General features: G+C 39.8%; 1 protein-coding gene and 1 long non-coding RNA gene across 2 annotated transcripts in view; both read right to left on the bottom strand.

Moving 5' to 3' along the window:
• Positions 1-11,803, bottom strand: part of LOC124286911 (mucin-5AC-like) — a 115,657-nt gene extending 103,854 nt beyond the window's left edge. The window contains exons 1-4 of the mRNA XM_046723356.1: positions 11,791-11,803; positions 9,702-10,025; positions 9,459-9,539; positions 8,540-8,632 (exon numbers count right to left, since the gene is read on the bottom strand). Of these exons, the coding sequence (XP_046579312.1) occupies positions 8,540-8,632; positions 9,459-9,539; positions 9,702-10,025; positions 11,791-11,803 (511 nt within the window). The remainder of the gene's footprint in view (positions 1-8,539; positions 8,633-9,458; positions 9,540-9,701; positions 10,026-11,790) is intronic.
• An 11,642-nt stretch (positions 11,804-23,445) lies between these two features.
• Positions 23,446-25,881, bottom strand: LOC124286923. Its single transcript, XR_006901150.1, has 4 exons — positions 25,844-25,881; positions 25,517-25,600; positions 24,068-24,199; positions 23,446-23,737 (listed from the first exon to the last, which is right to left on the bottom strand). It is a non-coding gene; the product is annotated as an uncharacterized LOC124286923 (long non-coding RNA).
• Between the last annotated feature and the right edge of the window lie 211 nt (positions 25,882-26,092).

Genomic DNA, 26,092 nt, shown 5'->3' with positions numbered 1-26,092 from the left:
TTTCAGCGTGTTGATGAGCGCAAATGTAAATGAGGTAGCTAAGATAGGTATTCAATGAATACCAGTTAGGAGAAATGACATTTTTGACATTGAGTGAGTGAGTTGTAATATAAAGTCACATCCGCAATATTTCAGGCATATCGTGACCCCCAAATGTTTGCATTAATAAAATAGAACTGAAGCAATATAATGATAATATCTACCTGTCAACAAAGACAATAAAATAACTAGAATATCACAGATTTATATATAAAACTAGCACTCAACCATAAAACAATATTTCAGTACACGATACATTATACAATAAAGGCAGATAATCATGCTAAGGACCATGGGGACTTACAATTTAAAAAGACTCATATGCTACGATTAAAGAAAGTGAGTGAGTGAGTTTAGTTTTACGCCGCACTCAGCAATATTCCAGCTATATGGCGGCGGTCTGTAAATAATCGAGTCTTGACCAGACAATCCAGTGATCAACAGCATGAGCATCGATCTACGCAACTGGGAACCGATGACATGTGTCAACCAAGCTAGCGAGCCTGACCACCCGATCCTGTTAGTCTCTAAAACACAAAACTCCATGTACTGTTACTGTAACCTCCCTAGACATCTGCGTCTGAACACAGGTAGGGACAATCATTATGAGTATGGGTATGAATTCTCTCCAAATCACTGACTGACTGACTGAGTCTGGTTTTACACCGCTTTTAGCAATATTCCAGCAATATCACGGCGGGGGACACCAGAAATGGGCTTCACTCATTGTACCCATGTGTACCCATGTGATCTACCTTCAGGTGTGACGAGCCAACGCTTTCACCACTAGACTACCCCACCGCCCCTCTCTCCAAATCAACAACGATGGTACGAATGACAACAAGCTTATACTTTTTTGAATGGGGTTAACGTTTGTTCAATGGTGTTTAACTACAATTTCAAATTAGACGAATTATTTAACACATTTGTTGGGTTAAGTCCCATTCGGGATTCGAACCTACACCCTCAGAGTCAGGCACCTAATCGTCAGCACACAAAGTCAGCCGCCTAACCCGCTCAGCTACCGCGACTTCCACAATAATTGATGTCGGACAACTGGTAGTCTAGACTGCGGACTCTGTGTACCCCTCTGATAAGTATAAATTGGCCGAAAGCTATGAAGACGCAATGAAATTTAGAAAGTGGTCAGATGTAACACATGTCATATTCGTGATTACACTCTCTCAGTAAAGTAAAGTGTATTCCCAAATATAGCATATGTTACATTTGTCCACTTTCTAAATGGCATTTTGTATTCACGACGAATAATTGCTCGACGGAAAACGTTTGTGCTTCAATAAATATTGCCACAGCAAGAGATATGTTGGTTATTGTGTGTTAACACGTTTGTGCATGGGGTATTATCCTCATCCATATCTCTATTCAGTTATGATAAATACCCTGAACCAGGTGTGATGTGATGAGGTCATGGTCGAGTCACAGTTCATTTTGTCTTCCCCAACAAACGTCCCTGTGCTCGTTAGGGCTACATAGGGTGTCCAAGTGAAATCCAAAGTTTCTCCCATTATGTGTGTGATCAAAGTATGAACTCTGATGTTACAGTGGGTTACAACTACAAAAACGTTTGTATCCAGATCTGGTATTCCGATTCTAGTATTGCTACACATGCATGTTTGCTGATGGCCTAGTTTGCTGTACAGAGTTACATCCCTTAGACTGACGACCAAAACCCTTTCATTTTTACCACAACAATGCTTGTGGACTTCATTAAAGTATTGAAAATGCACCACTTCGGGTTTTCGTCTCATACCAAACTTACACAATGTGATATAACTGCACAACTGTTCAATACAGCATTGCACTGCAACTCCAGCACTCAATCTCGCCATCGACACAACATACACATTATAATTTGTCCTTTGATCCGTAGTTCTGCAACTTCCCATTCCAGCCACAAACCACCATTATATGTCGTTACCTTTATGAAGGCAAATAATAAAGTTTCCGCGTATTTCATTCTGATGAACCAGAATGGTTAGTAACATATTCATTTTCAAATGAACAATGTTGTGTCGTGTTAATCGCAGAGACAGAACTCCAATGAAACATTACGAAGGCAGATAACGTGGACATTTTATAAAATTAAAAATTAGCGTTGCATCAGCACTTTGGCAGCCGTAGAGCGACAAGACCAAGTCTATGCATGTTCACAAGTGAATCACAAATACAACATTAAAATGCAAACTTATATATATTCAAACATAGCAAAGTTATTCAATATAACAAATTTAATAAGTAAAAAAAACAGTTATTCAGATCTATCTATAACACAGACTATAAATAGCAATAAAGTGAGCGTTACGTGGTCATGTTATTTAGAGACCATGGCACGCCAAGCGTTATATATTCTGAACAGCACCATCTTGTGAAGTGATAACATTCTAGGGGGATAAAGTTGTAATCTGCGTTCTAATATATACACGTGTTCATAAACGTATCATACACTGTTTGGAAATACCAGAATGGGGCGCTAAATTACCAACCTATTCCTACACGCCAGAGGATACTTTACAATAATGGCACAAGCTGACGTCATGTGAGCAGATGAGTTCTCTAGAAACCGTTACGTCCATATACTGCAATGTGACCAGCATCACATTTCAAACAGACTGACTGACTGTGTTAGGTTTTACGCCGCTTTTAGAAATATTCCAGCAATATCACGGCGGGGAACACCAGAAATGGGCTTCACACATTGTGCCCATGTAGGGATTCGAACCTGGGTCTTCGGCGTGACGAGCCAACGCTTTAACCACTAGACTACCCCACCGCCCCACATTTCAAACGGAAGTCCTATGCCCATGTGTACACAATGCCCGAGTCACCCAGGACCGTGTCCTTCCTGTTTAATGCGCTGGATGTAACGACTCATTGGTACATTGTACCCTGAAGAAGGGGCAAGAAGAAGCCCAGAAACGTTGTGATATACAATAAACAAGAAGTTGCCATCCATACACTGGTCTTATATATTCACCAACTTCTAACTGCCTCTCAAGAAGGTACATGGTTATGTTGCTGAAGGTGAACGCGTACCTTCACACAGTAAACTTCCCTAGTATAGTGTCCTTAACTATGTTGCTGATCAATAGCCCATCTTTACGTTGTATTATTCTAGTTATTTTACAGTCCGTCGATGACTGGTTATTTAACTACTTGCATTAAATGTGTATGTGGAATCTTTCTCGTCACTATATGGCTGAAATATTGACGAAGTGAGGTTAACTTGTAACTCACTCACTAACTATGTTGCTAGCGCCCTCTAGCCCCATTTGTAGGTATAAGTGTGAAACACTCAGTTCTATAATTATATAGTTTTAAAAACAAACGTGATATATCACTAGTTGTGTCTGTCCATTGATGACAGTTTTTATAATTATCGTATAACTTTATCAAGTCACAATATGGCTGAAATATTGCCGATGTGACTTTAGTCAAACTCACTCAACTCACATGGTAAACGTCCTGTTCTCGAGGTGTTCCGAACTATTGCGGTTTAATTGTACTTCCTAGAACTGTCAATGTGACAGATATATCATAGAAGCTAAACCACCGTACACATTTTTCCTGAGGTGTGTTATAAATGTTAACTCAGCATTGTAAAAAGCAGTGAACGTTATCAGTGCCGTAGAACGTAATATTACAGAAACATCGCAGTCACCTCTTGATTACCGAACCTGAACGGCGGAACCTGTGTGTTGCATCATGTTAAACGATCCACAAGGTCACATACATTGAATTGTCGTTTCGTACGACTATCATTGGGCACTCATCTTGATAAAGATCACAGCGAGCTGAACATGTTCAATATGCAAGGCAACTGCAAGGGTTATTCGGTGATTGTCCGATAGTATACATAATAAGTGTATATACCGTGCATAACAATTTCTCCAACTATACAGACTGTACCCAGCTGTTTCGTGGAAACAGCAAAATATAAAGTCACTTTCGATAAGCATGATCGCAATGGGAAAGAATCCTGTCAAATCGAGATCAAATTACGAGTGAAAATTAAGATTGCGTGCATTACTAGTGACAGTTACAACTGTATAAACTATGAGCATCTGATGTAGCATTCATGAGACATATTATTTCCAAGAATGCGTAAAATAGTATCCAACATTTTAAGAGTATGGGGCAGGTTCCGCCTGACATTTTCGCGAATAACTTGTATCATCACTATTTGAGTGTCATTCAAAACCACAAGTTTATGATTTAGTCGGAATGGAACGATCCTTTAGCTGAAAGGTTTGGTCGTTATATTTCACACTCCTGTGTCCTTCAACCCTTGTTGGGTTTTGCATACACGTCCCCAGTGTTGACATCTTCAGACACCTTTGGATCATCTGGTCGCTTCTTCTTTGGTTTCTTTACTTCGGCGTATACATCTGAAACTGAAGTTTACACAATGAGTGTTTAATGTACTGTACAGATGCTGGTTTGTTGGTTGTTTGCCGTTATGTTGCTGGAATATTGCTAAAAGCGGCGTAAAGCTAAACCCACTCACTCACTGTTTAACCCACACTCAGCAATGTTTCAGCTACATGCTATACGGTGGTATGTACATAATCGATGGCCCTGTCCCTTTTTTAATCTCTAATACTGACTGACTGAGTTTAGTTTTACGCCGCTTTTAGCAATATTCCAGCAACATCACGGCGGGGGACACCAGAAATGGGCTTCACACATGGTACCCATGTGGGGATTCGAACCCGGGGTTTTGGCGTGACGAGCCAACGCTTCAACCATTAGGCTACCCCAACCGCCCCTTCGTCTCTAATAACACACATAAGTTACAATTCTGACCTGGACAGATCGTTCTACGCGTTTACCTCTATTTATGACTGCATCATAGAAAAACTCCTTTCATGCATAATATCACGAATCAGACCTCGACACTAAACAATAGATCAGCCTTACCTTGTTGAACATTTGAAGACCTGCTTTTATCGGGTTTAGCATACAGGCTGTCTACGTCGACGTCACATGACGCACCCTGGACACGTGGTGTGCGTGTGTTCGCAGCTGCCATATCCACTCTCGCGTATGCATCTCGTTAATTAAATGAATGAATATAAACAGCAATACTATTATTCAAGAAAACATGTCCACTTTTGTTATTGTAACTGTTAAGCAAATATAGTTTAGCGAATATTTTAGAATGGGGTCAGACCGACCTTTCAAATCTTCATTGTAACATTTGGAGATATGTAATAACAGAGTGTCACCTGACATAACGAAGTCATCCAGATTTTCAGCTTCGTGGATTGGGGTCATACCACGTGCCTTTACATACAAATCATTTTCGACTGAAACATATAAAATAACTTATAGAACGTGGAATATAAATCTTGAAAAATTGCGAGGGTAACGTTGACTGGAGAGACTGAGAGACGTCAAAAGAACTCTCACACAGATAAGTATTTGCTGTATAATAGGTTGTTATGTTTTGTTAGTTGTTTAACGACGCACTCAACAATATTCCAGCTATATGACGGCGGTCTGTAAATAATCGCGTCTGGACCAGGCAATCCAGTGATCAACAGTATGAGCATCGTTCTACACAATTGGGATACGATGACAAGTGTCAACCTAGTTAGCGAGCCTGACCACACAAGCATGAGTTGCTTTAACCAATTCTAATCCGAATCTTCACGGGTTTAGATAAGTATAATAACAATTCTTGGATACGGGTACAACATTATCATAGGAACTATGCATGGGAATGAGGTCTTGTACCACAGTTGCCACCTGCAGCATGATTCCAAATTAGGTTATTTTGTCACTGGTTTATACAAATGACAATACGCTAAACCTACCTGTGTGGCAGCTTGTCCTGTTTTGATAATCTGGAGTGCTGGAAGAAAAGTTGAAATATCTTATATAGGTGACAACATTACAAATAATCTTCAACAAACAGCCTGTAAACGTGTCTATGTAGATAGATAAATGTTATTCAATAAATCGTAGTATCAATGCGCAACTGCGATTGTTAGTGGGTGTATCCTCAAAGGGGGTTAAATTATCATAAAATTGTTATCCTCCTGAGAGGTTACGTAAGTCCAAAAACTTTCAAAGTCAATTTAGCTCAACCATGCTTTTTAATCACATTATATTTGTTATTTCAAATTATGGCTAAATGTGCCTACAATCGCCAACGACTGAAGGGATGGTGTAAATCCAACTAGGGCCATTGCAGGTATCAAAAGCACTGTGCGTCCCCATGGTCCCTAGTATGGTGATCTACCTACAGCCCGGTTTTTATATTGCATTGTCCTGTATTGTAATAAATGTTTTAATGATGACATGCTAGTTTTATATTTACACCTGTGATAACATAGTTATTTTACTGTCCTTTGTTGACAGATTTTACGAAATAACTTTTATTTATTATTAGAGTATATATTATTATACTCACGATATGGCTGCAATATTGCCGATGTGACTCTTAATCTTAACTCACTCACTCACTAATTGTTTTGTGTTTGTTATTTTATATTCTGGCTAAACTTCCCTACACTCGCCAGGAGCTGAAGGGATGGGTGTAAATCCAGCTAGGGTCCATGCAGGTAGCAAAGTATACTGTATGTCCCCACGGTCCCTAGTTGGTGATCTACCTTCAGTTGTTGGCGATCTACATCCTGTTATTGTATTGTCTTGTCATGTATGGTTACAATGTTATAACTTTAATTAATAGTTTTAAAATATATATCTGTGATAGTCTGGTTGTTTTACTGTCTTCCGTTAACAGGTTTTTATACTTTACCTATATTTATTATTAATAACTTGATATAGTCACGATATGGCTGAAATACTGACGATGTGACTTAAAATTTTAACTCACTCACTCACTCATTGTTTTGTGTACAGCTTGTGTACTTGGGCGAGTGTGTGTGCGTGATTGCAATATGTTTAACTCACGCTTCCACGTTTCTCTTCCCTTTCATATCGTTCTTCTGATCTGAAAACGGACATTTAGTTAGGCTGCACATATAAACAAGAAATAATTCTGACAATGGCTAGAAATACCTAGTTATAAACGGCGAATATACTAGTATATAACGTCATTGCCAGTATTTAGACGGCCTATACGATCAGACACGATTGTTTAAGGCATTTACCCATGTTAGATGTCAACAAGTCTTATGTTAAATCTCAACACAAATACACACGGGCTGATTGTCTTCTCCGTCGGATACACACGATGCCCACGACAACGACGGCAAGCAAAACAGCTCCACCTACAGCACCAACCACGATGTAGATGGTGTCTGAATCACTGATATCTGTGGAGGCTGAAAGACAGTGTTTTGCTTGGATCAGGGTATATTCAGACGTAGCGTGTAATGTCAAGATTGAAATACTACATGTGCTTCAATACGTTGCTTTTAACATGTTTAATGGGTTATGCTAACGGAAATGGCAGGATGTAGTCCTATCGCTGATACGTGCTTCACACCAAGAATATAGACAGCAATGTCTTGACACGCAACACTTTTCAGTGAATAGATATCCCTTACCATCTAATGTCGTGTTAATTTTGAATTTGAATTGTCAGATGCTGCTGTAAAATGCCTCGTAGGTATCCTGGTTTGTAACAGATCCCCATCAACTGCTGCTGGCTATGAGAAGCGACCACACAGATGAGTGATCAGTGACTTGGTTGATGAGGTGACCTTATTTCTGACAACGTCATACTGAAGCAGGAATATTACTGACTGAGGCTACACTACAATCACTGACTGGTGTTAAGCACTTCTAACAACATATTCTATACAATCATTCTCGTTCTACGTTTCCCGTCACTATATGGCTGAAATATTGCCGAGATGAGTTAACTCTTACCTCACTCACTCATTCTCGTTCTCGTCCCTAGTGTGGTGGCCTATATTTGGATGCTGTTGATCTTGAGTCAAGTGTTTGGATGTATTGTTATGAACACTTTCTAATGCTCACGTACTAGTTTTAGACCTATATCTATATCTGTGATAATCTTTTATATTTCTTTCCTTTGTTGACAGGTTTTGGTTTCAAATATATTATTAGTGTATAACTTGTTTTAGTCACGATATGGCTGAAATATTACCGATGTGACTTTCTTAATATTAACTGACTCACTAATTCTCGTTCTCATATTAGGGATTATTGTCATGTCTGCCTGTGCGTCTTCATTCAGAGTGTTAAGCCTGGCACAATTGGCACATGTCGCCTAAAGTAAACGTCTTATTACCGATGCCGATCAGTTTAGAAAATTTCAAGGATTTCCTGTAGGAAACAGCATGCACCTATGATAACATACTCGACAGAGACGCTAACTGTTTCTTAATGGGTAATTAAATAACACAGTGTCACAATCTTCCTGAATGTCATGTCTATATATAGTTGTATAATTTCTGAACGCATTAGCGCGTGTTCTTAATTATTTCCTCACTGGAGCTGGAATAGGAACTGAGTACGATATGTACATGTCAGAGAGAATTACCTCTCTGTGGTGTCACTGTCCCAGATTTTGGCATTGTCTCCCTATACCCGGTGGTTGTTGAAGACTGAGTTGACGTGACAGGACTTGCAATACCTGAAAGTAGACAGCTCACTGAGTGCATAGTTGGGCATGTTCCTCCTTACCTGAGAAATGAGTTTTTATCTCTGTGTGTATGGTGAATATACTTCTTGGAAATGAAGATTAAAATTCATTTCAGAAAATCGCATTGTTTAATGGTTTAAATGAAATTGAAATAGACCCAGGTTCGAAATTGTAAAAAATGATGTGTTCGATAATGTGTCACAATCCTTACTCAGAATGTTGTTTGTTTTCAAAGAGCACACGTCTGTCACTGACATCAGAGTTACGCGGTTGTTCATAATGTTATATTTGACCACCTTCGAAATGGCATTGTACATTCTTAGCACATCAAGGCCTATCTAGTTGTGTGATTTATTATTTATTTTAGCAAATATTTCAAAATTACAGTTAAATATTTCATCCTTTTCATGACATTCCAGTAATGACGTTACTCGGTTAGACTGTTGCTGTCATTCCGCCGCAGCTCCAACCAACTGATTTTGTAAGTAATCCGTCATTAAATGGGAATAATCAACTGATTTACGTCTTATATGACATACAGTACTTAGTCTTTTGCAGAATCCTTAATAACATATATGTAAAGAGGGAGACAATCTTAATAAACATACATGTATAGAGTGAGACAATCTTAATACAACTTACATCTTTCTACACATTTTCCATGTTCTTGTAAACTATATCGTATGGTGATTGATAAATATGTGTATGATAACATTACGTAATACGTTAAGTCCGACTATGAGCATACTTTGTTAACGTTCAAGTGGTCAGTCTTGGGGTTCCCTGTAAATACCCTGAGTGCGGAATGAAAAACTACCTTTCTGTGACGTCATTGCCACAGGTTCAGATGAGGTCCCCACATACCGGGTCGTTGTTGACATAACAGAGCTTGCAACACCTGAAAGCAGATCGTATTATTTGGAATGACAAAGCACGTGTCTGTAGTTTACGTAAATTTTACGCGTTTTATTAATTCCATGGCTATAGATGATTGCATTGCTGACAATTTACTGTATTGTCAAAGATATAAAATGACACACAGTGAATACGTCATACCCACCTATATTATAAATGTTGCTTCTCGGGTACATGTAGGTCATGTTTACAATCATTCCGCACTGCCATCCTCCCTGGTCTGTAGTAGAGTTGAACCTAAACTCTAAACTGTGGACCGTGTCATTGCAGCTCTCACTGAAACGGCTGATGTTATTCCATGTAGGGGGTTGTTGCTTAGTACAACTGTCGGGCAGCTGCGTAAAGACCTTTGTTGTGTTGTTCTGCAACCATGCTATGTTTACCACAGAACCAGACGTGATGCTACAGGTCAAGGTGAAGGGTTCTGCGTCTGTTGCTGATAATGGTGAGCTTGTCAGTGCAAATTCAACTGGGGAAGGAAAGGAATCATCATTAGACTTTCGAGAACAGTTTATCCTATAGGATGTGTTGGTTGTCAATTATCTTTACCCTAATCAGGTTTATTACTTTTCACATAACTCCATTCAGATACGTTATCTGCAAAATACACTGAATTAGTGTATGGCATGGTACTAAAACACCAATCAATAATTAATACCGAGACTACGCATACCATATTACGTGTTGTTATGGTTCCAGCCCGGCAAGGCCACATTTGAGAAAAAACAGGCTGAACTTCGTGTGGCGTTCCCGACAAGGGACATGGATGAACAACGGGGGAATGTGGCTTTGGCGGCAATGCTATCACAACATTGTTAAGCCACGTAATATGGTACCGTATTTAACATAGAAAAGCAAAGATATATACCATCTATTTTCAGTTTTATTCAATGGGGGTTTCACAATCATAACAGGCATAGTATAATAACACTCATATAACTCATATATAATTCACATCATCATCAATTCTCATAATTAATTCTCAGGATCAATCACATGCATACACATAATATAGCCTAGTATAGATCTTTGTAAATAGAGCAGGTCGACGGTCTCAAGATTGCAACTTCCGTAAATGGCTGTTCGCGTTTGAACACTTTGACAATCTCAGTTATGTTGAGTTGGGTTTTACGTCACATCTAAAAAATGTCCGGGTGGCACTTTCGGGCTAACTGGTTGATCTTGTGATGCCACCCCTCAAGGTTATCATTGGTCTTATGACCATCATTCCCAAAGTGGTTCCACATGTCCTTGGTGAAACTTCTGCCCTCTACCCACATTTTACGAATTATTAATGATTGTAAAAACAATTATTTCTTTGAAGCATTTTAACTTATGGGAGTGTCAAATTAGTTCAATGTTTTATCCTTTTCTGATAACTTTTTGAGATAAGAGCTATTGTTGCCTGAGTTATTACGTTTATATTCATGCTAAAAACTAAAAAAATACAATTTAGAAGAATGACCATTTATTGCACAGATATACGTATAAACAGACACATATGTGATACCTAACAGCAAACAAAGGACAAGTCACTAAAACGATACAATTTTAATCCATTGTGATCATTGGGTAACGGTTATTTGAGAAGACGGTATTGATTCCCTTACTCATTGTCTCTTTCGCGGCACTGAGGTATGTTCTTGAAATGTGCCTTTTTCAATTGTATCCTTCCCGGGCGGACACCGTTGTTACACCAATTGGCTTCACTCAATGTAGTCTTTTTTGTCTACTTGGGAATCAAATACGGTGCCTTCAGTGTGACGAATGATTAGCATGTTGGGTCAAATATATACTACAAAAAAAAGGTACGGGAACACCCTAAAAATTGATAGTCATATATAAACTTAAATGTGGTGAGGTCACTTATACTCTAAGATAAATGCAACTTTTTGTGTGCTTGATGGACACTTTAAACGACGTGTTGGTACATGCAGCGAAGCAGCTGATTCAATATTCGTTGAGTTTGAGGGAAATGAAACATTGTCAACAACAACGAAAACAAGGGTGCTGAAACACACCAACACCATGTTTAATTCAACGCCCAAACACAACAGTCTAGTGCATATGGAAGATAGACGTCTCTTGCAGCTTGTTTGTAGTATATGTACATTAAATGACTGGGGAGCTCATAAGGCTTTCAACTAATTCCACTAGCCTTAACACGGAATAGTTATTTGTATGTGTGTACTTTGAGGGGTCGACATTTCACAAGCATATACACTCATACTCACCTTTATCTAGCATGGCTCCACGGATAACGCCTATCCACACACAGACAAATAGGCTCCAGATCTTCATTGTAGTGTCACTCGTCCCAGTGTATGTCTTCCTGTATATCCTTCTACACAGCGTGTGATGTCTTACACTGTCGTATCGAAACACAGCACAGGGCTCTAGTAACACACACTACCCTCTATGTTTTCACAAGTTTCAACAAAACACAGCATGTGTGTCGACGCAAGGTCAACAGCTACATACATGGCCAGTATCGTACAGTGGTATTACCTGGTATATACAACATGACCAGGAAGCGAAACGTTATTTCCTAACACACCAGGTTGAGTCAAGGATCAATACGTATACTCTCTTACACAGTCCGCAGCTGGCAGTGAAAGAGACAAGCCCTGTATACAAGGGAATCCTGTGTCGTTTGTTCAGTCTATGCTCTTGTGTCAACATAACCAATTTGTCTCAGTGAGGTTACTAAATTCAACTCAAATACCGGTCTGACTTGTTTTAAGTACCCGATTATATGTTCCACTGGGGTATTTTTGTGCAACGAGGAAGTTGTCTCAACAGTTTATATGCATGATAGAGTATTGTTGTAATAATATAGAAGGGATGTAATATAACCCTTCACATATGTTAGGACAACAGAGTCATCCGTGCACAACCAGCGTATGTTTCTGTATCCCGACATGAGCACTGCCTGAGGTGCTGAAAATGAGTAACAGTGCCATCCACATATCTCATTTACAGGGAATGTGTTTCACTATAAATACAAATTCACATGAGTGGAGAGCGGACGGTCGCGGGTTCGATCCCCGACCGCGTCATACCAAAAAACGGTAAAATATGGTACCGTCCCTGCCTGGCGCTCGGCATTAATGGGTACAACAAGAACTGGTCGGCTCGGAGTCAGTATAATGTGTTTGAGTGGGGTATTCATGCTTCACTGCGGCATGGTATCTCAGTGGGCTAGCACTATAAAACTAGCTTCAGTCTGGGCTAGTACAAGCAGCCACACATACACATACACACGCATGCACGTCGTCATATGAGCGAAATATTCTCGAGCACGACGTTACACCCAATTTCACCTCACCTCACTTCACAAAGCTTTGATTTCGGCTGGTAGTAAATCTGTTTACAGTGTTAATTGCAGTATCAATATCATCACGTCCACAATCCATTGTCGACTCTTATTCCTGGTTATGTACTCCACATCAGTCTGTTTTCAACAGCAACACGTGATTAATAACACACCAGTTTAGGAATTTGCGAACTTATAAAGAGCCTTACAACAGCTATTCCAGTCGCCAGTGTATCAGTGGCAAGACACGCCTGCAACAACATCACACAGGAGGGACACACACAGTAATGAAGCTTTCAAATATCTCCCGGAATATCGTTTTGTTGAAAACTTAACGTTTGCACGTATCTTAAGTTACAACATGAACTATTTGCATTGGATCAACCATCCTGCTTAAGGGTCATCAGGTCGGTTATTAACTGTCCTAAAATAACTGCACATCATACATCTCTTGATACAAACATAGCACAGTTTGCCGGGTAGGAGTGTTTACTATTATCAAGATATCTGGGGACAATGACTTGACAGAAACCTGAAGAATAACGCAGCGCTTACGCGTTCAACCGGCAAGCCCCCAGCTTACACTTTACCGCCTATACAGGGGCATGACGTTCAAGGTTGTACAGAAGGCATTCAGTCGACAAGTGCAGCACAGTTGTGTGTGCTTTTTCCATCCCAGCTATTGTGTTTTGTCTACATGTTAAATGGATCGATTCTAAAGGGAAATGAACATAACACTGCAGGCAACAGATGCTCAGTACCGTGAAATGACTGGATTATACTGGAGATATTTCGATGTTCTCGTACGTCATCCAGTATTCCTCGACTGCCGAGCTTAAACACACTGGCAAGTGTTTCTCACTTAACGCTTGTTCGTGTCGTGTACACAAGTAACTCTTCAACAAGAAGCCATGTTTACAAATAAGACATACTTAAACGTTTCAATCTCGACTTTTACCAAACAGAGACGGGTATTTAGAAAACCAAACGGAAAGGACAATGTAACAATCAAGGGATGGTGTACATATCTCAACAAGTACCTCTGCATTTTCGTTCAGACGTTGTTTCGACTGAGTTACATTACAACGATACCTGTTATTGGCAAACACATGTATCAAGCAACTAGAATGATTGGCAGTGATTAGATTCCCATGCATACAGTATTATGTCACTAAAATGGGAAGGGTGGCCCTGTGGTAAACGGGTTCGAAGGTCTACTCCAATTTAATCCACTGCTAGAATCGACGTGGGCTGTATATCTCACTCACGCACGCGATACTGTCTACACAATGCAAATGCACATAACACTAATATCTTTAACAACATTCTTCTTCCTGACAGATAAACGGGCGGAAAGAAAACATCAATGTCAGCTCTGTATACCCTGAGTAGGCGGAACCAAATGCATTGTACACACACTTTAATGGCTCTCGTGCGTGAAAATACACCCGAGATAAACAGGCGAATGGTTTTCCTGGAAATTGTGTGACCAATGTCAAAGCTAATATCATATTTTAACTTCGCATTTCACCTATTCATATCAGCTACTATTTTCCTTGTTTGCACGTCCTATAAAACAGTTTACTGGATTTGCATTCAATAATAGCCTTATCGCTAATAGTAGGGTTCATGCACATGTCGGTAAGTCACACTTTGAACAGTAAGTCACAGCAGACGGGGCCCAACGTGGGAGCTTTAACGTCAAGTAATGTAATTTTTAGGTGGCCACAAACCACTGATATTGATATTACTATTGACACTGATGTTACGAGGCGGCTTAATCAGCCAGTAGGCTTACCCAAACATGAACCTGCTTCAAACATGCCGACTGAGACCAATAATATTCCGGAATCTCTTCTGGGCACGAATTCGAAATCATGATCAGAGATTTGGTGCGTGTCTGTGGGACGATTTCATCCATGTAGATATGTGTTGTTTTCTACTGTTGTGGGGGAATTAATATCCAAAATAAATTGTACTGTACCATATTAATAACAGTCAAACATCCTCTTCATCTTATCGAAAACACGTTTCAGGGCCATACACTCAAACACATCACCAGCTAATAGAAGAGACTTGTTTACCAAATCATATTAAACCCACAGCTAACATGATACTTTCAATATATATCTTACACGAAGCACCTCAAAGTCAAAAGTAAATAACCTATGCAAGCGAGACATTTTACAAATATCAACACTCGCCCGGCATCACGGGGAGGGTTTGTCCATTTGTGCACCTGTCATCAACACCTCGATAACCATCAACACTCGCTAGGCATCTTTAGGAGATTTCCCTTTCGTGCACAATAATAACTGCAATAATGATCAAGATATGACACTAACGGAAACTCGCTTGACGAAACACATATTTTGCTGATGCCACTCTATCAGAGAAGAGCCTTGGTTCATTAAATGCAAAAAAATAATGATGTATTTATTGTGTGAAATTATGTCACACCTGATATTATATGTTTTAACAATGGACAAACTCGCCATAGGGAGAATCTCCCATGTGTGCAACTCTCATCCACATGTCGACGATTACAACCTGGTTCGTCAAATGTTTAGGCCCTGACTATACCTGGATTGTCTAACCACGGATGAGTGATTTCTCCATGGGTCAGTGTGAGCCGTGGAGTCACTGAGCCTGACAGCCATTGGTCGTTAGACCTCAGTGGATTACCCATTTGTCATTCACACCTTGATAACCACCAACAGCAATGTGGGCAAATGTCAGCCAGGCCTTCATAAGAGTCGGCACTCGCCAGGCGTTATTCTTGGATCTGCTATCATGTTTCCCTGTTTTCATAGGGTAAATGTCAAAGCTCAAACCGAAAGTTTCAACTGCTACCTGTACTGAGGGACATAAACAGTACACAGAATACTTTATTTGAACACTGATAAACTGTAAATGGAAAGGCTGATGTATAACGCTATACACTGACGTATAACGGTATTGTAAATGCCATCTGAGCTTGTTAATGTATTTCATGTTGTTGTTCTCGACTTAAATCAGTCATTTCTCGACCTACTTCATGCTGCTCTAAAGGAATTCAATTATTTTCGCTATTTAAAGTACATGTAGTTACCTTGTCGTTTCAGGGACAGTGCAGTCAGCATGTACGTGTAAGTGGTTGTCTCCCAATATACTGTTACGCGTAGACCATGTTACATATATAAAATACAGGTTTAACTTGTATCACGGATCTCGAGATAAAACCTTTTGTCCGGTTATAAACTGAACAAAATAACCGTAAATAAACATGTAGAAAAGCACTTTGAATGAAACTTCATGACACGATCTAATCTTTTCGACATCATTTCGACATTTGGGAATTGAAACAGGAGCGATTTGCCTAGGACCGGCTGTCAACGAGGGGACGGGCTGTCCACGAGTCAGCAGGACAACCACATTCGGCTGACCCATCTAAGGAATCGATTCCAGACTGCCAGTTTGACTGCTCGGACATTCCTGGCTTAATTCCAATCAGTTCCAGGACTGTACGGAACCAAGGAAGCACACATCCGACCCGACGGCCGGCATTACGTCCAATTTTGCTGCAACGTCACCGACAGGCACGTCTTGATGATTGGGATGGTGTTTTGTTCACTGATGAGTCGAGATTTCATCTGGACAGCTCAGGTGGCAGAGCAAGGATGTACAGACGTCGAGGTGAACGTTATGCTGACGCGTGCGTTGTGCAACGTTGACAGTTTGGTGGCGAGGGCGTTATGGTGTGGGGGAGCATCACATCTGATGGCCAATCAGAAGGGTGTGCCCTACAGGGAACAGATCAGTGGGCCTCATGTACAGTCGTTCATTCAAGGCCAGAGAAGTAACTTCAAGCTTCAGCAAGATAATTCCCGCCCATAGGTTGCTCGTGTTGCTACAGCAGAACATTCCTGAGACAGCAGAACATTCCCTGGCCAGCTGTGTCTCATGACCTATCCACTATCGTGTACGCTTGGGATGAAACGGAGAGACGTTTACGTCAAGTGTTGGTTCAGACATGGAGGAACATTCCTCAAGCTTTCTTCAATCGCTTAGTGTCGTCTGTGCGTTGTCAAGACTTCATCAACGCCAAAGGTAGACACACATGATACTGAATTTGAGAACTGACATCTCTTCAAGGTCCTAGTGACAAATCATAGTGATTTCCATACTACCCTGTCAACAGTTCAACAGTGATTCAGGAAAACATCACAATATTAAAAAAGGCTTAACATCAAATAATGCACAGTTACTTTATTCCAGTAGTATATGACGAAAATATGATACACGAACCCACGTGTCTGACATGGCAAAACGGATTCTTTTCCCAAACTCAATTTAAGTATAGATTTACTAAACTTAATAAGCACAGCAAATGGGGCCCATCGGTGTAACTAATAATCATACTACAATGCTACAAAATTTTCTTGGCCACTTCGTTCCCTACAATAGTCAGTTACAGAAGTGAACATCAGCCATGTGCTTTCGTTGCCCTGAGGCGCCCGGATCAATTACTGACAGCGACCAACTAAAATCCGGAGCATGTTACAGACAGGGACCCACTAAAATCCAGATCATGGTCCCGACAGGGACCAAACAAAACCCGGATCAGTTTACCGGGAAAATTCAACTTTAATATTAACCTTAAGAAACCATTGCTGATAATGTTGACCGAGGGAGTGTATTTCGATTTACGACACAGTCAGTTGTATACAGTTTCCTGTAAAAGTCTGATAAGTCCCCTATGTCCAAGCAATATCAGATCCTGTAGCCCGTGTTGGGGGTCAATGGGTGGGTAAATACTCGCAATGGATGAATCTGAAGGTGCATCTCTCCAGGAAAATGAATGCAACATTTGCAAGGAAATATTCTTTATATCAAGTAATTGGTACATTTTAAAGTGTGCCCTGAAGACAATATGCAGATGTTAAGGTATGAAATGAGTGGCATGGCGTTATAGTGACACAACTCACAGCCATGGCCTCAATAACCTTTACAAGGTAACGTGGTGAACGAGTAAATGGCAAAATGAGATGTCAATGCTCTTTTCAATTTGGCCCAGCGTTATCCGTTTCCGAAAAGTGATAATGCGACAATCAGCGTCATGGTTTGACGTAATCGATATTTCTGGCTGACCAATCAGATTGCATGATTGTATAATGTCATGGTAGAACCCTTATTAACGTACGTCGATGTCTCTATGAGACCAATCATCACCCATGACTATATAATATCACAGTAAAACCCTCATTAACTTAATTCGATATCTCTGGCGGACCAATCAGAACGCGTGATTGTAAAATGACATTGTACAACCCTTATCAAACCGGATAATCTAACTCTTCCTCCTACAAGGTTAATATGTTCCCGACGAGTGAACCCGATAACAATCTGGCAAAATTGAATATTACCAGACATAAAACATTAATGACCATGTTCACTTCTGAATGTAACGCTAGTTCTTAGTTATCGATCATTAAATATTGCTCTGAGGTCTCTAGCGAGCTGTCATTGAGGACTCCTTGTGAACGTGTTGTTAATTATGTACTTCTGATTGGTATCAGTGTCAGTATGACTGCAGGAACGTTTATAGAGATTATTAACCGAGTGTGTTTCCGTATCATCAATATCATATATTAAGAATAAAAATTGTATTATGCAAGCCTTTGGCGAGCATAATACATAATTTTATTTTAATATATGATACTAATATACCGAAATATACAAGGTTAAAGGTCACATGCAACGTAAAACACAACTTTGCAGATTCTGATACCTTTCGGTATGGACTTACCGAAACAAATCGTCAAAAATGCAAATTCAACTTATGAAGTTGAAAAATAACGCGATGAAAAAAACCGCGCGAAATCGGAGTTCAAACGTTTCACTAATTTTCTGGGGAAAACGGGTTTCAACAGCTGGGCTGCGCTCATAGCACGTGCGCAAGTAAATAGGTTCGCGCAGCTTGGAAGCCGGGTTGTTCGGTGAATACTCGATGAAGGCTTTGGTATGAGCTATTTTTCTAATGTTTTGTTGATATCTCACAGGCGCGAGCTTTTTATATGTTATGACAGTAAATTAACTGTTTATATAATTTCATTTGTCTATTTCACCACACGTTCTTCTTACCGAGACACTTTCTCAGTTCGATACTTAAAAGCAATGTCATTATTTAGCGTTGACAGAATTTCTAACTGTGATATAGATATGTCGTTGTCACAGACAAAACTCAATGTCTTGTTCTATTGACACCTGTGTGTCTGCCTGCCTGTCTGCTAATGACAATATTCAATACACAGCTGCTATCACTGACCACATGCAATTTGAACTTAACACCAATCAGGCTATACACCATAAACAAAACGCATTGATTTATGGCCCGAGTTCGGTCTCTGTCACCTTATGTAATTACACAGACAGGCAGGTGTGATACTTGAACACATGACATGTTATGATGTCTGTTGATTGCAAAATGTTATACACAAAAATGAGCATGTATTTACAAACCCAACATCTCTCTCTCTATATATACACACAATTAGCCGTGAGAGCATCTGCAAATGAACCAGCCCTTACACTTGAGTGCACACCCACCCGCTCTGACTGGGTTCGGTATCCCGATTGCTTCGTTTCTTGGGAAGTAAACCGAAGTACACAATTTTGCACTTGTACTCTTATAATTTTGTTTATATATTCTTTCGTAACCAGCAATGTATATTATATGTCATGAATAAGTGATAATTGTGTTTTAATTTGGTTTGATTTTTTGGTTGCATGTGACCTTTAATAATCTCATTATCATATAATGTCATTCTTAAAATTACTCTCAAAAGAAGCAAATCGTACGTATTTATATTTGAAGAGAATCGAGCATTCGCGTAAGAATACTTAGCGGTACACCAAGGTGAAGGTCGTTCATGATAGCTGCATATGGTTGTGACTTGTCGCTAATACAGGGAAAACAACTCATGCATAAAATAAGATCTTTCTGTCGAAATAGAATAACAAAATCAGGCAGTGTTTTCTTGGTAGAGTTTCTATTTTCACTGAGGGTAATCACCTCATCAATATCAGTTTCTGATACCTGAATCCTTTGTTGGTACCTTTCGTAGACGATAGCCTGTCACTCGTGCCTCATAATCCGTACCTTCAAGTTGAACGAAGTTCTCCGTTTTATGTTTTCCAAAGTCAATTGCTGCAGTAACGACTCCAGAACCTCTGTCATCAATTCTACAGAATCACCAATTTTGATAATGGGGCTACCATCTTTGTTTCCAAACTCGTCGACGCAACGTAAACTCGCGACGACGTCATCGATGAAATGTTAACGTTTTAGGATTCGCATGGCATGTATGGAGTTTTGAGAAAGATGGATTGACGTAATTTGCATAGTTATCAGATTATGATTCCAAGTTTATCAGATTGCTTTATTGCACCTATAACACCCTCTATTAGACGAAAAACAGGGATATTATCTGATTTTTGGAGATAAGTGTTCTGCTCGAGAACCCAGCTCTCTAGCAACTGATTCATTTTATCAGGCTCCGATTCGTGGACATTTGGTGCTTGTATGTAAAGTCTGTGTGATCTGTGGAAGTTGCTATATGCTCTTTACAGGATCCTAGTATGCATGTGTGTGCGCATATAAACTGATGATATAGCTCGCAAATTGTGTTTCTAAACGCTAGTGTTTCACTTATACATAATATGTAAATATATGTGTTCCACGGGAGGATAATGTTGCAGAGAATGTGATTGTCTTTAGTTTTTACAACACCACAAAATCCGATGCGCAAGTTTGACTTATTCGCTATCATATTCAAGCGACCATATCAGAACCATTTGTCAATAGTTACCATAAACTGATCTTGACAGATCTGGAGAAAATTAACGCAACACCAGGTTTTGAAATTTGCCGTTATATATCCGAATGTTGTATATCCCACTTCTTTGTAGAAGATTTGTGACGCCTTATCACAAGGCTGTCAACCTGTAGGTCATAAAAGCAGCTTACGTCACTGCTGCTGTCAAAAAGAGTTGTGGTCCGGTAATATTTAACGTCACATCGGCAATATTGCAGCCATATCGTGACGAGAACAAGTTAATTTATGTCAATATTAAAATCAATAGATTTAGAACATAAAAACCAGTCATCGAAAGACAGTAAAATACTAGAGCATCACAGATATAAATTTAAAACTAGTACGATATCAAAAAATGAAATCAGTAGAGACAGTACAAAATAAAAACGGGCAATAGATCACCAACAACTGAAGGTAGATCACCATACTAATGTCCATGGGGACTTACAGTACTTTTGCTACCTGCATGGACTCTAGCTGGATTTACACCATCCCGTCAGCTGCTGGCGAGTGTGCTGAGCTTTAGCCATTATTAAAAATAACAAATATACTACCATTTAAATTGACATTGAGGGTTAAGGACTTACGTACCCTCATTGGGACAATAATTTTACGATACTTTAACCCCCTTTGAGGATACAGCCACTAACAGTGGCAGATCATAGTGGCAGATCATAAATAAAACATTAAGAAGGAAACCAGCCTTTATTGTATGCAGATCCACATGGAAAGTAGTTATGGTTTCAAAGCTCTTACCGGAAAACGTGGAAACATAAATGAGTTAGTGAGTTAAAATTTAGTTTTGCATCAGCATTTTGGCAGCCATATAGCGACAAGACCACGTCTATGCATGTTCACAAGTGAATCAGAAATACAATATTCAAAAGCAAAGTCGCTATATACATTGAAACGAGGGTTCTTTTTAAGAATGTATCTGTTTGTTTAATCATTGAGGTTTCAAAATAACTGAATTAATTGATAAATGTTGATATGTATTGTTATTAGCATATGAATTGTAATTTGTGAGAATGAATAAATAACTTTGCAGGTAGCAAAGGTATTGTGAGTCCCCTTGGTCACTTTGGTCCCTATTTTCAGTTGCTGGCGATCTATAGCCCCGTTTTTATGTTGTTATGTCCTAAATACTATATATTTTTAAGTTATATGCTAGTTTTAAGTCTATAACTGTGATATACTAGTTGTTCTAATGTCCTTTGGCAACAGAATTTATCAAATTTAATTATGAAGTACTTACTGTTTTAGTCACGATACGGTTGAAATATTGCCAAAGTGATTTTAACTCACTTACTCTCTCACTCATCGTTTATCCTCAAGTTCATGATATCTTTATTCACCTATGATAAATACCTTGAACCAGGTGTTATTTGACGAGGCCATGCTCGAGTCATATTTCATTTTGTCTTCCCAATAAACGTGCCTGTGTTCATCTAGGCTACATAGGGTGTCCACGTGAAATCCAAACTTTCTCCCATTATGTGTCATTAAAGTATGAACTCTCATGTTACAAAGGGTTACAACTACAAATCCTAGGTTTGTATCCAGATGTATTCAACTGTAGTATTGCTACACAAGTATATTTGTTGGTGGCCCGCTTTCCTGTGTTGCAATATGCTGTGCAGAGTTACATCCCTTAGAAGATTAGAAACCTTTCATTTTTACCACACCAATGCTTGTGGGCTCCATTAAAGTATTGAACGTGCACCACAGCATAGCACTACAACTGCAGCACCCACTGGATATCTCGCCAGTGACACAACATACAAGTGGTGAGTGGTGAGTAATATACTCATTTTCAAGTAAACTATGTTGTATCGAGTTAGACACAGTGGCAGATCATCAATAAAACATTAAGAAGGAAATCAGCCTTTATTGTATGCAGATCCACACAAGGAAAGCAGTTATGTTTACAAAGTTCTTACAGGAAAACGTGGAAACATAAATGAGTCAGTGAGTTAAAATTTAGTGTTGCATCAGCATTTGTGCAGCCATATAGCGACAAGACCACGTCTATGCATGTTCATAAGTGAATCAGTAATACAATATTAAAATGCAAAGTCGCTATATAAATTGAAACCTAGCAACATTATTCAGATCTGTCTATAACACATGTTATAACTGTCAATAAAGTGAGCGTTATGTTGTCATGTCATTTAGAGACCACGGCAAGCCAAGCGTTATATTATTCTGAATCGCACCATCTTGTGAAGTTATAACTTACTATAGAGAAAAAGATCTGCATGGAATATATATACGTGTTTATGTACGTTTCATACACTGTTTGTAAATACCAACCTATTTACGAGGATACTTTACAAACATGACACAAGCTGATAGTATGGTGATCTACCTTTAGTTCCTTGCGATCTATAGCCCATTTGTATGGTATAGTGTCCTAAGTAATGTATAATTTTAAGTTACGTGGTAGTTTTTAACCTTTGGCGACATATTTTATATTTTTATAAGAATTTACTGTTTTAGTCACGATATGGCTGAAATATTGCCAAAGTGACTTTAAATTTTAACTCAATCACTCCACACAATCTCACGTCAATCGAGCCGTTTACGTCCATGTGCGGTATGTCACCGAAAATACACGGCCAACATTTTCAAGCTAATGTACAAACACTGTCACGTGACCAGCATCACATTTCAAGCGGAAGTCCTATGCCCGGTATGCACAAACATGCACCCGAGTCAAGTATTCAACATTTCAAGGATGAAATTAGGTCAGGTTTTACCTCACCTTTTCTCTAATATCTGCTATCATCACTCTTTGGCAGCCATTCAAAACCACAAGTTTATGAATGAGTCGGAATGATACGATGTTTTTAGAAAAAATGTAGTTTTATATATATTTCACACACCTATGCCCTTCAAGCCTTGTTGGGTTTTGCATACACGTCCCCAGTGTTGACATCTTCAGACACCTTTGGATCATCTTGCCTCTTCTTCTTCAGGGTTTATTTACTACAGCGTATATATCTGAAACTGATGTTCACACAATGAGTTTTCAATGTGCCTCCCATATGTTGGTTTGTTTGTTGGTTTGGTTGTCTCCCCGCACTCAGTTATGTTTCAGTAGACAGTAGTGTGTAAAAATCGTTTCTGGACCAGTGGTGGTACGCAGCGGTCAAACATTGACACGCATAAGATGCATCAACCACGTCCACGGGTGTGATGGTCGGGTCCCTTTAGTCGTCTCTGACAACAAACACAGGTCAACGATGACCATTTCTGATCTGAACAGGTCGTGCCACGCATTTGCCTTTATTAATGACTGCATCATGGATAATAAACTAAACAATAGATCAGCCTCACCTTGTTGAACATTTGAAGACCTGCTTTTATCAGGTTTAGCATACAGGTTGTCTACGTCGACGTCACATGACGCACCCTGCTCACGTGGTGGGCACGTGCTCGTAGCTAGCATATCCACACTCGCGTATGCATCTGGAGAAACATTATAATGTTAAAATAAACTCATGGCAAATACCAGTACTCAAGAAACACATCCACTTATGTAAGTTTTAACAAATATTATGATACACTACCGACAAAACTAGGAATTTGAATCACTAATACAAAGAGGTGAATACACGCTGAAAAATGCCTCCGAGGTAGTAACTCAACGAACAGACAAATTGCAGAATTGTGGGTGTGATAGAAGGGGGAAAACCACTGTGCCACTTGTCCGTATGTTTGGTAAATCAAAAAGTGTAATTTGAAGCCTGTGGGACACGTACCCTCAAACGGGTGAGCCTGCAATGTGACCTGGGCGTGGCAGACCAAAATCAACGGCACCTAGACAAGATCGTCTCATTACATTAATGGCCATACGCAATAGGTTCGAATCAGCACCTGCTATCAATAGGGAATTCCGTACAATAACTGGACGACGAATTGCAATATTAACCGTTAAGAACCGACTCTATCAAACCCGTCTGAAAGCAAGGCGGCCTGTGAAGGGTGTCACCCTCACAGCTCACCATAGGCACCAAAGACTGGTGTGGGCAGGGCAGTATCAGCCTTGCGCCATTGGCGTTACACCATGTTCTGGGATGAGTCAAGGTTTTGCCTCCGATTCACAGATGGCGAAAACGTTGTTGGTGAGCGCGGCTATTATTGACCATGATCAGTATGGGGGCGGTAGTGCCATGGTATGGGGAGTTATTACATGACAGGCGATCGGATCTGGTCATCGTTAATGGAGACTTGACTGGTCGGCGATATATTGACAGAAATTTTCTGTCCCTGTCATGGCTCCACTGGCTAGGAATTGTCGGCAGAATTTGGAATTCAAGATGATAATGCCAGACGTCACCCCTTATCTCCGATGAGAGGGTATACATACGATGGACTGGCCCTCTAAGTTCCCGGACATGTCCCCAATTGAGCATCTGTGGGACGTTCTAGCCGGGGGTGTACGCCAGGGACCCCGCACCCGTCAGTCTGGCCAACCTTGTGGTAGCTATTATTCAGGCGGAAAGGCGGGCAATACCTCGGGGAAAATATCCGGAGGTTAATCAACAGTATGCCATCAAGGTGTCGTGTATGTGTCGCCCAATATGGTGGATACACCAGATATTGATCTGTACCCGAGAAATTGATCTTGTGGACATTAAGAGCAATTACACATTCACTCTCATTTCATCATTTCCTTTGTTTTTGTCGGTATATAGTTAAGACAAAATTATAGAATGGGATCAGATCGACCTTTCAAGTCTTCATTGTAACATTTATAAGAGACATGTTATAAGGCAGTGTCACCTGACATAATGATGTCATCCTCCTGATTTTCAGCTTCGTTGATAGGGGAGATATCACGTGACCGTCTATACAGCTCATTTTCGACTGAAATATACAAACCAACAGAACGTGGACTATCAAACATGAAATATTGCAAGAATAACGTTGATTGGAGAGACGGGGACGTCATAGAGCTCTCATTCAGATAAGTATCAGCTGTATAATACAAATATTTGACTCCATGTAGAACACAAATGTATCACAGTTGCCACCTGCAGTCTGATTCCAAATTCAGTTATTTTTTCATCGAGTTGTACAAATGACAATAAGATGATTGATAAAACATACCAATGTCGCAATTTGCCGTGTTTGGAAAAACTTGTGCGCTGGAAGAAAACTGGAAATAACTTATATGTGTGACAAGCAATGTATATCATCTTCAACAAGCAACAATAAATATTCACATTGCCAGGGAGTCGGAACAGGAGGAGACGTGTAGCATCATATATTAGCCCCTCTCTGTGGAGTATCCGTGAGTGAGTGAGTGAGTGAGTGAGTGAGTTTAGTTTTACGCAGCTTTTAGCAATATTACAGCCA

The sequence above is a fragment of the Haliotis rubra genome, unplaced genomic scaffold (assembly GCF_003918875.1).
Source record: "Haliotis rubra isolate DU_JTF1 unplaced genomic scaffold, ASM391887v1 Scf396, whole genome shotgun sequence".
NCBI lineage: Eukaryota > Metazoa > Mollusca > Gastropoda > Lepetellida > Haliotidae > Haliotis > Haliotis rubra.
Note: the sequence above shows the minus strand (reverse complement) of the source record. Positions and strands in the feature narration are given on the sequence as shown.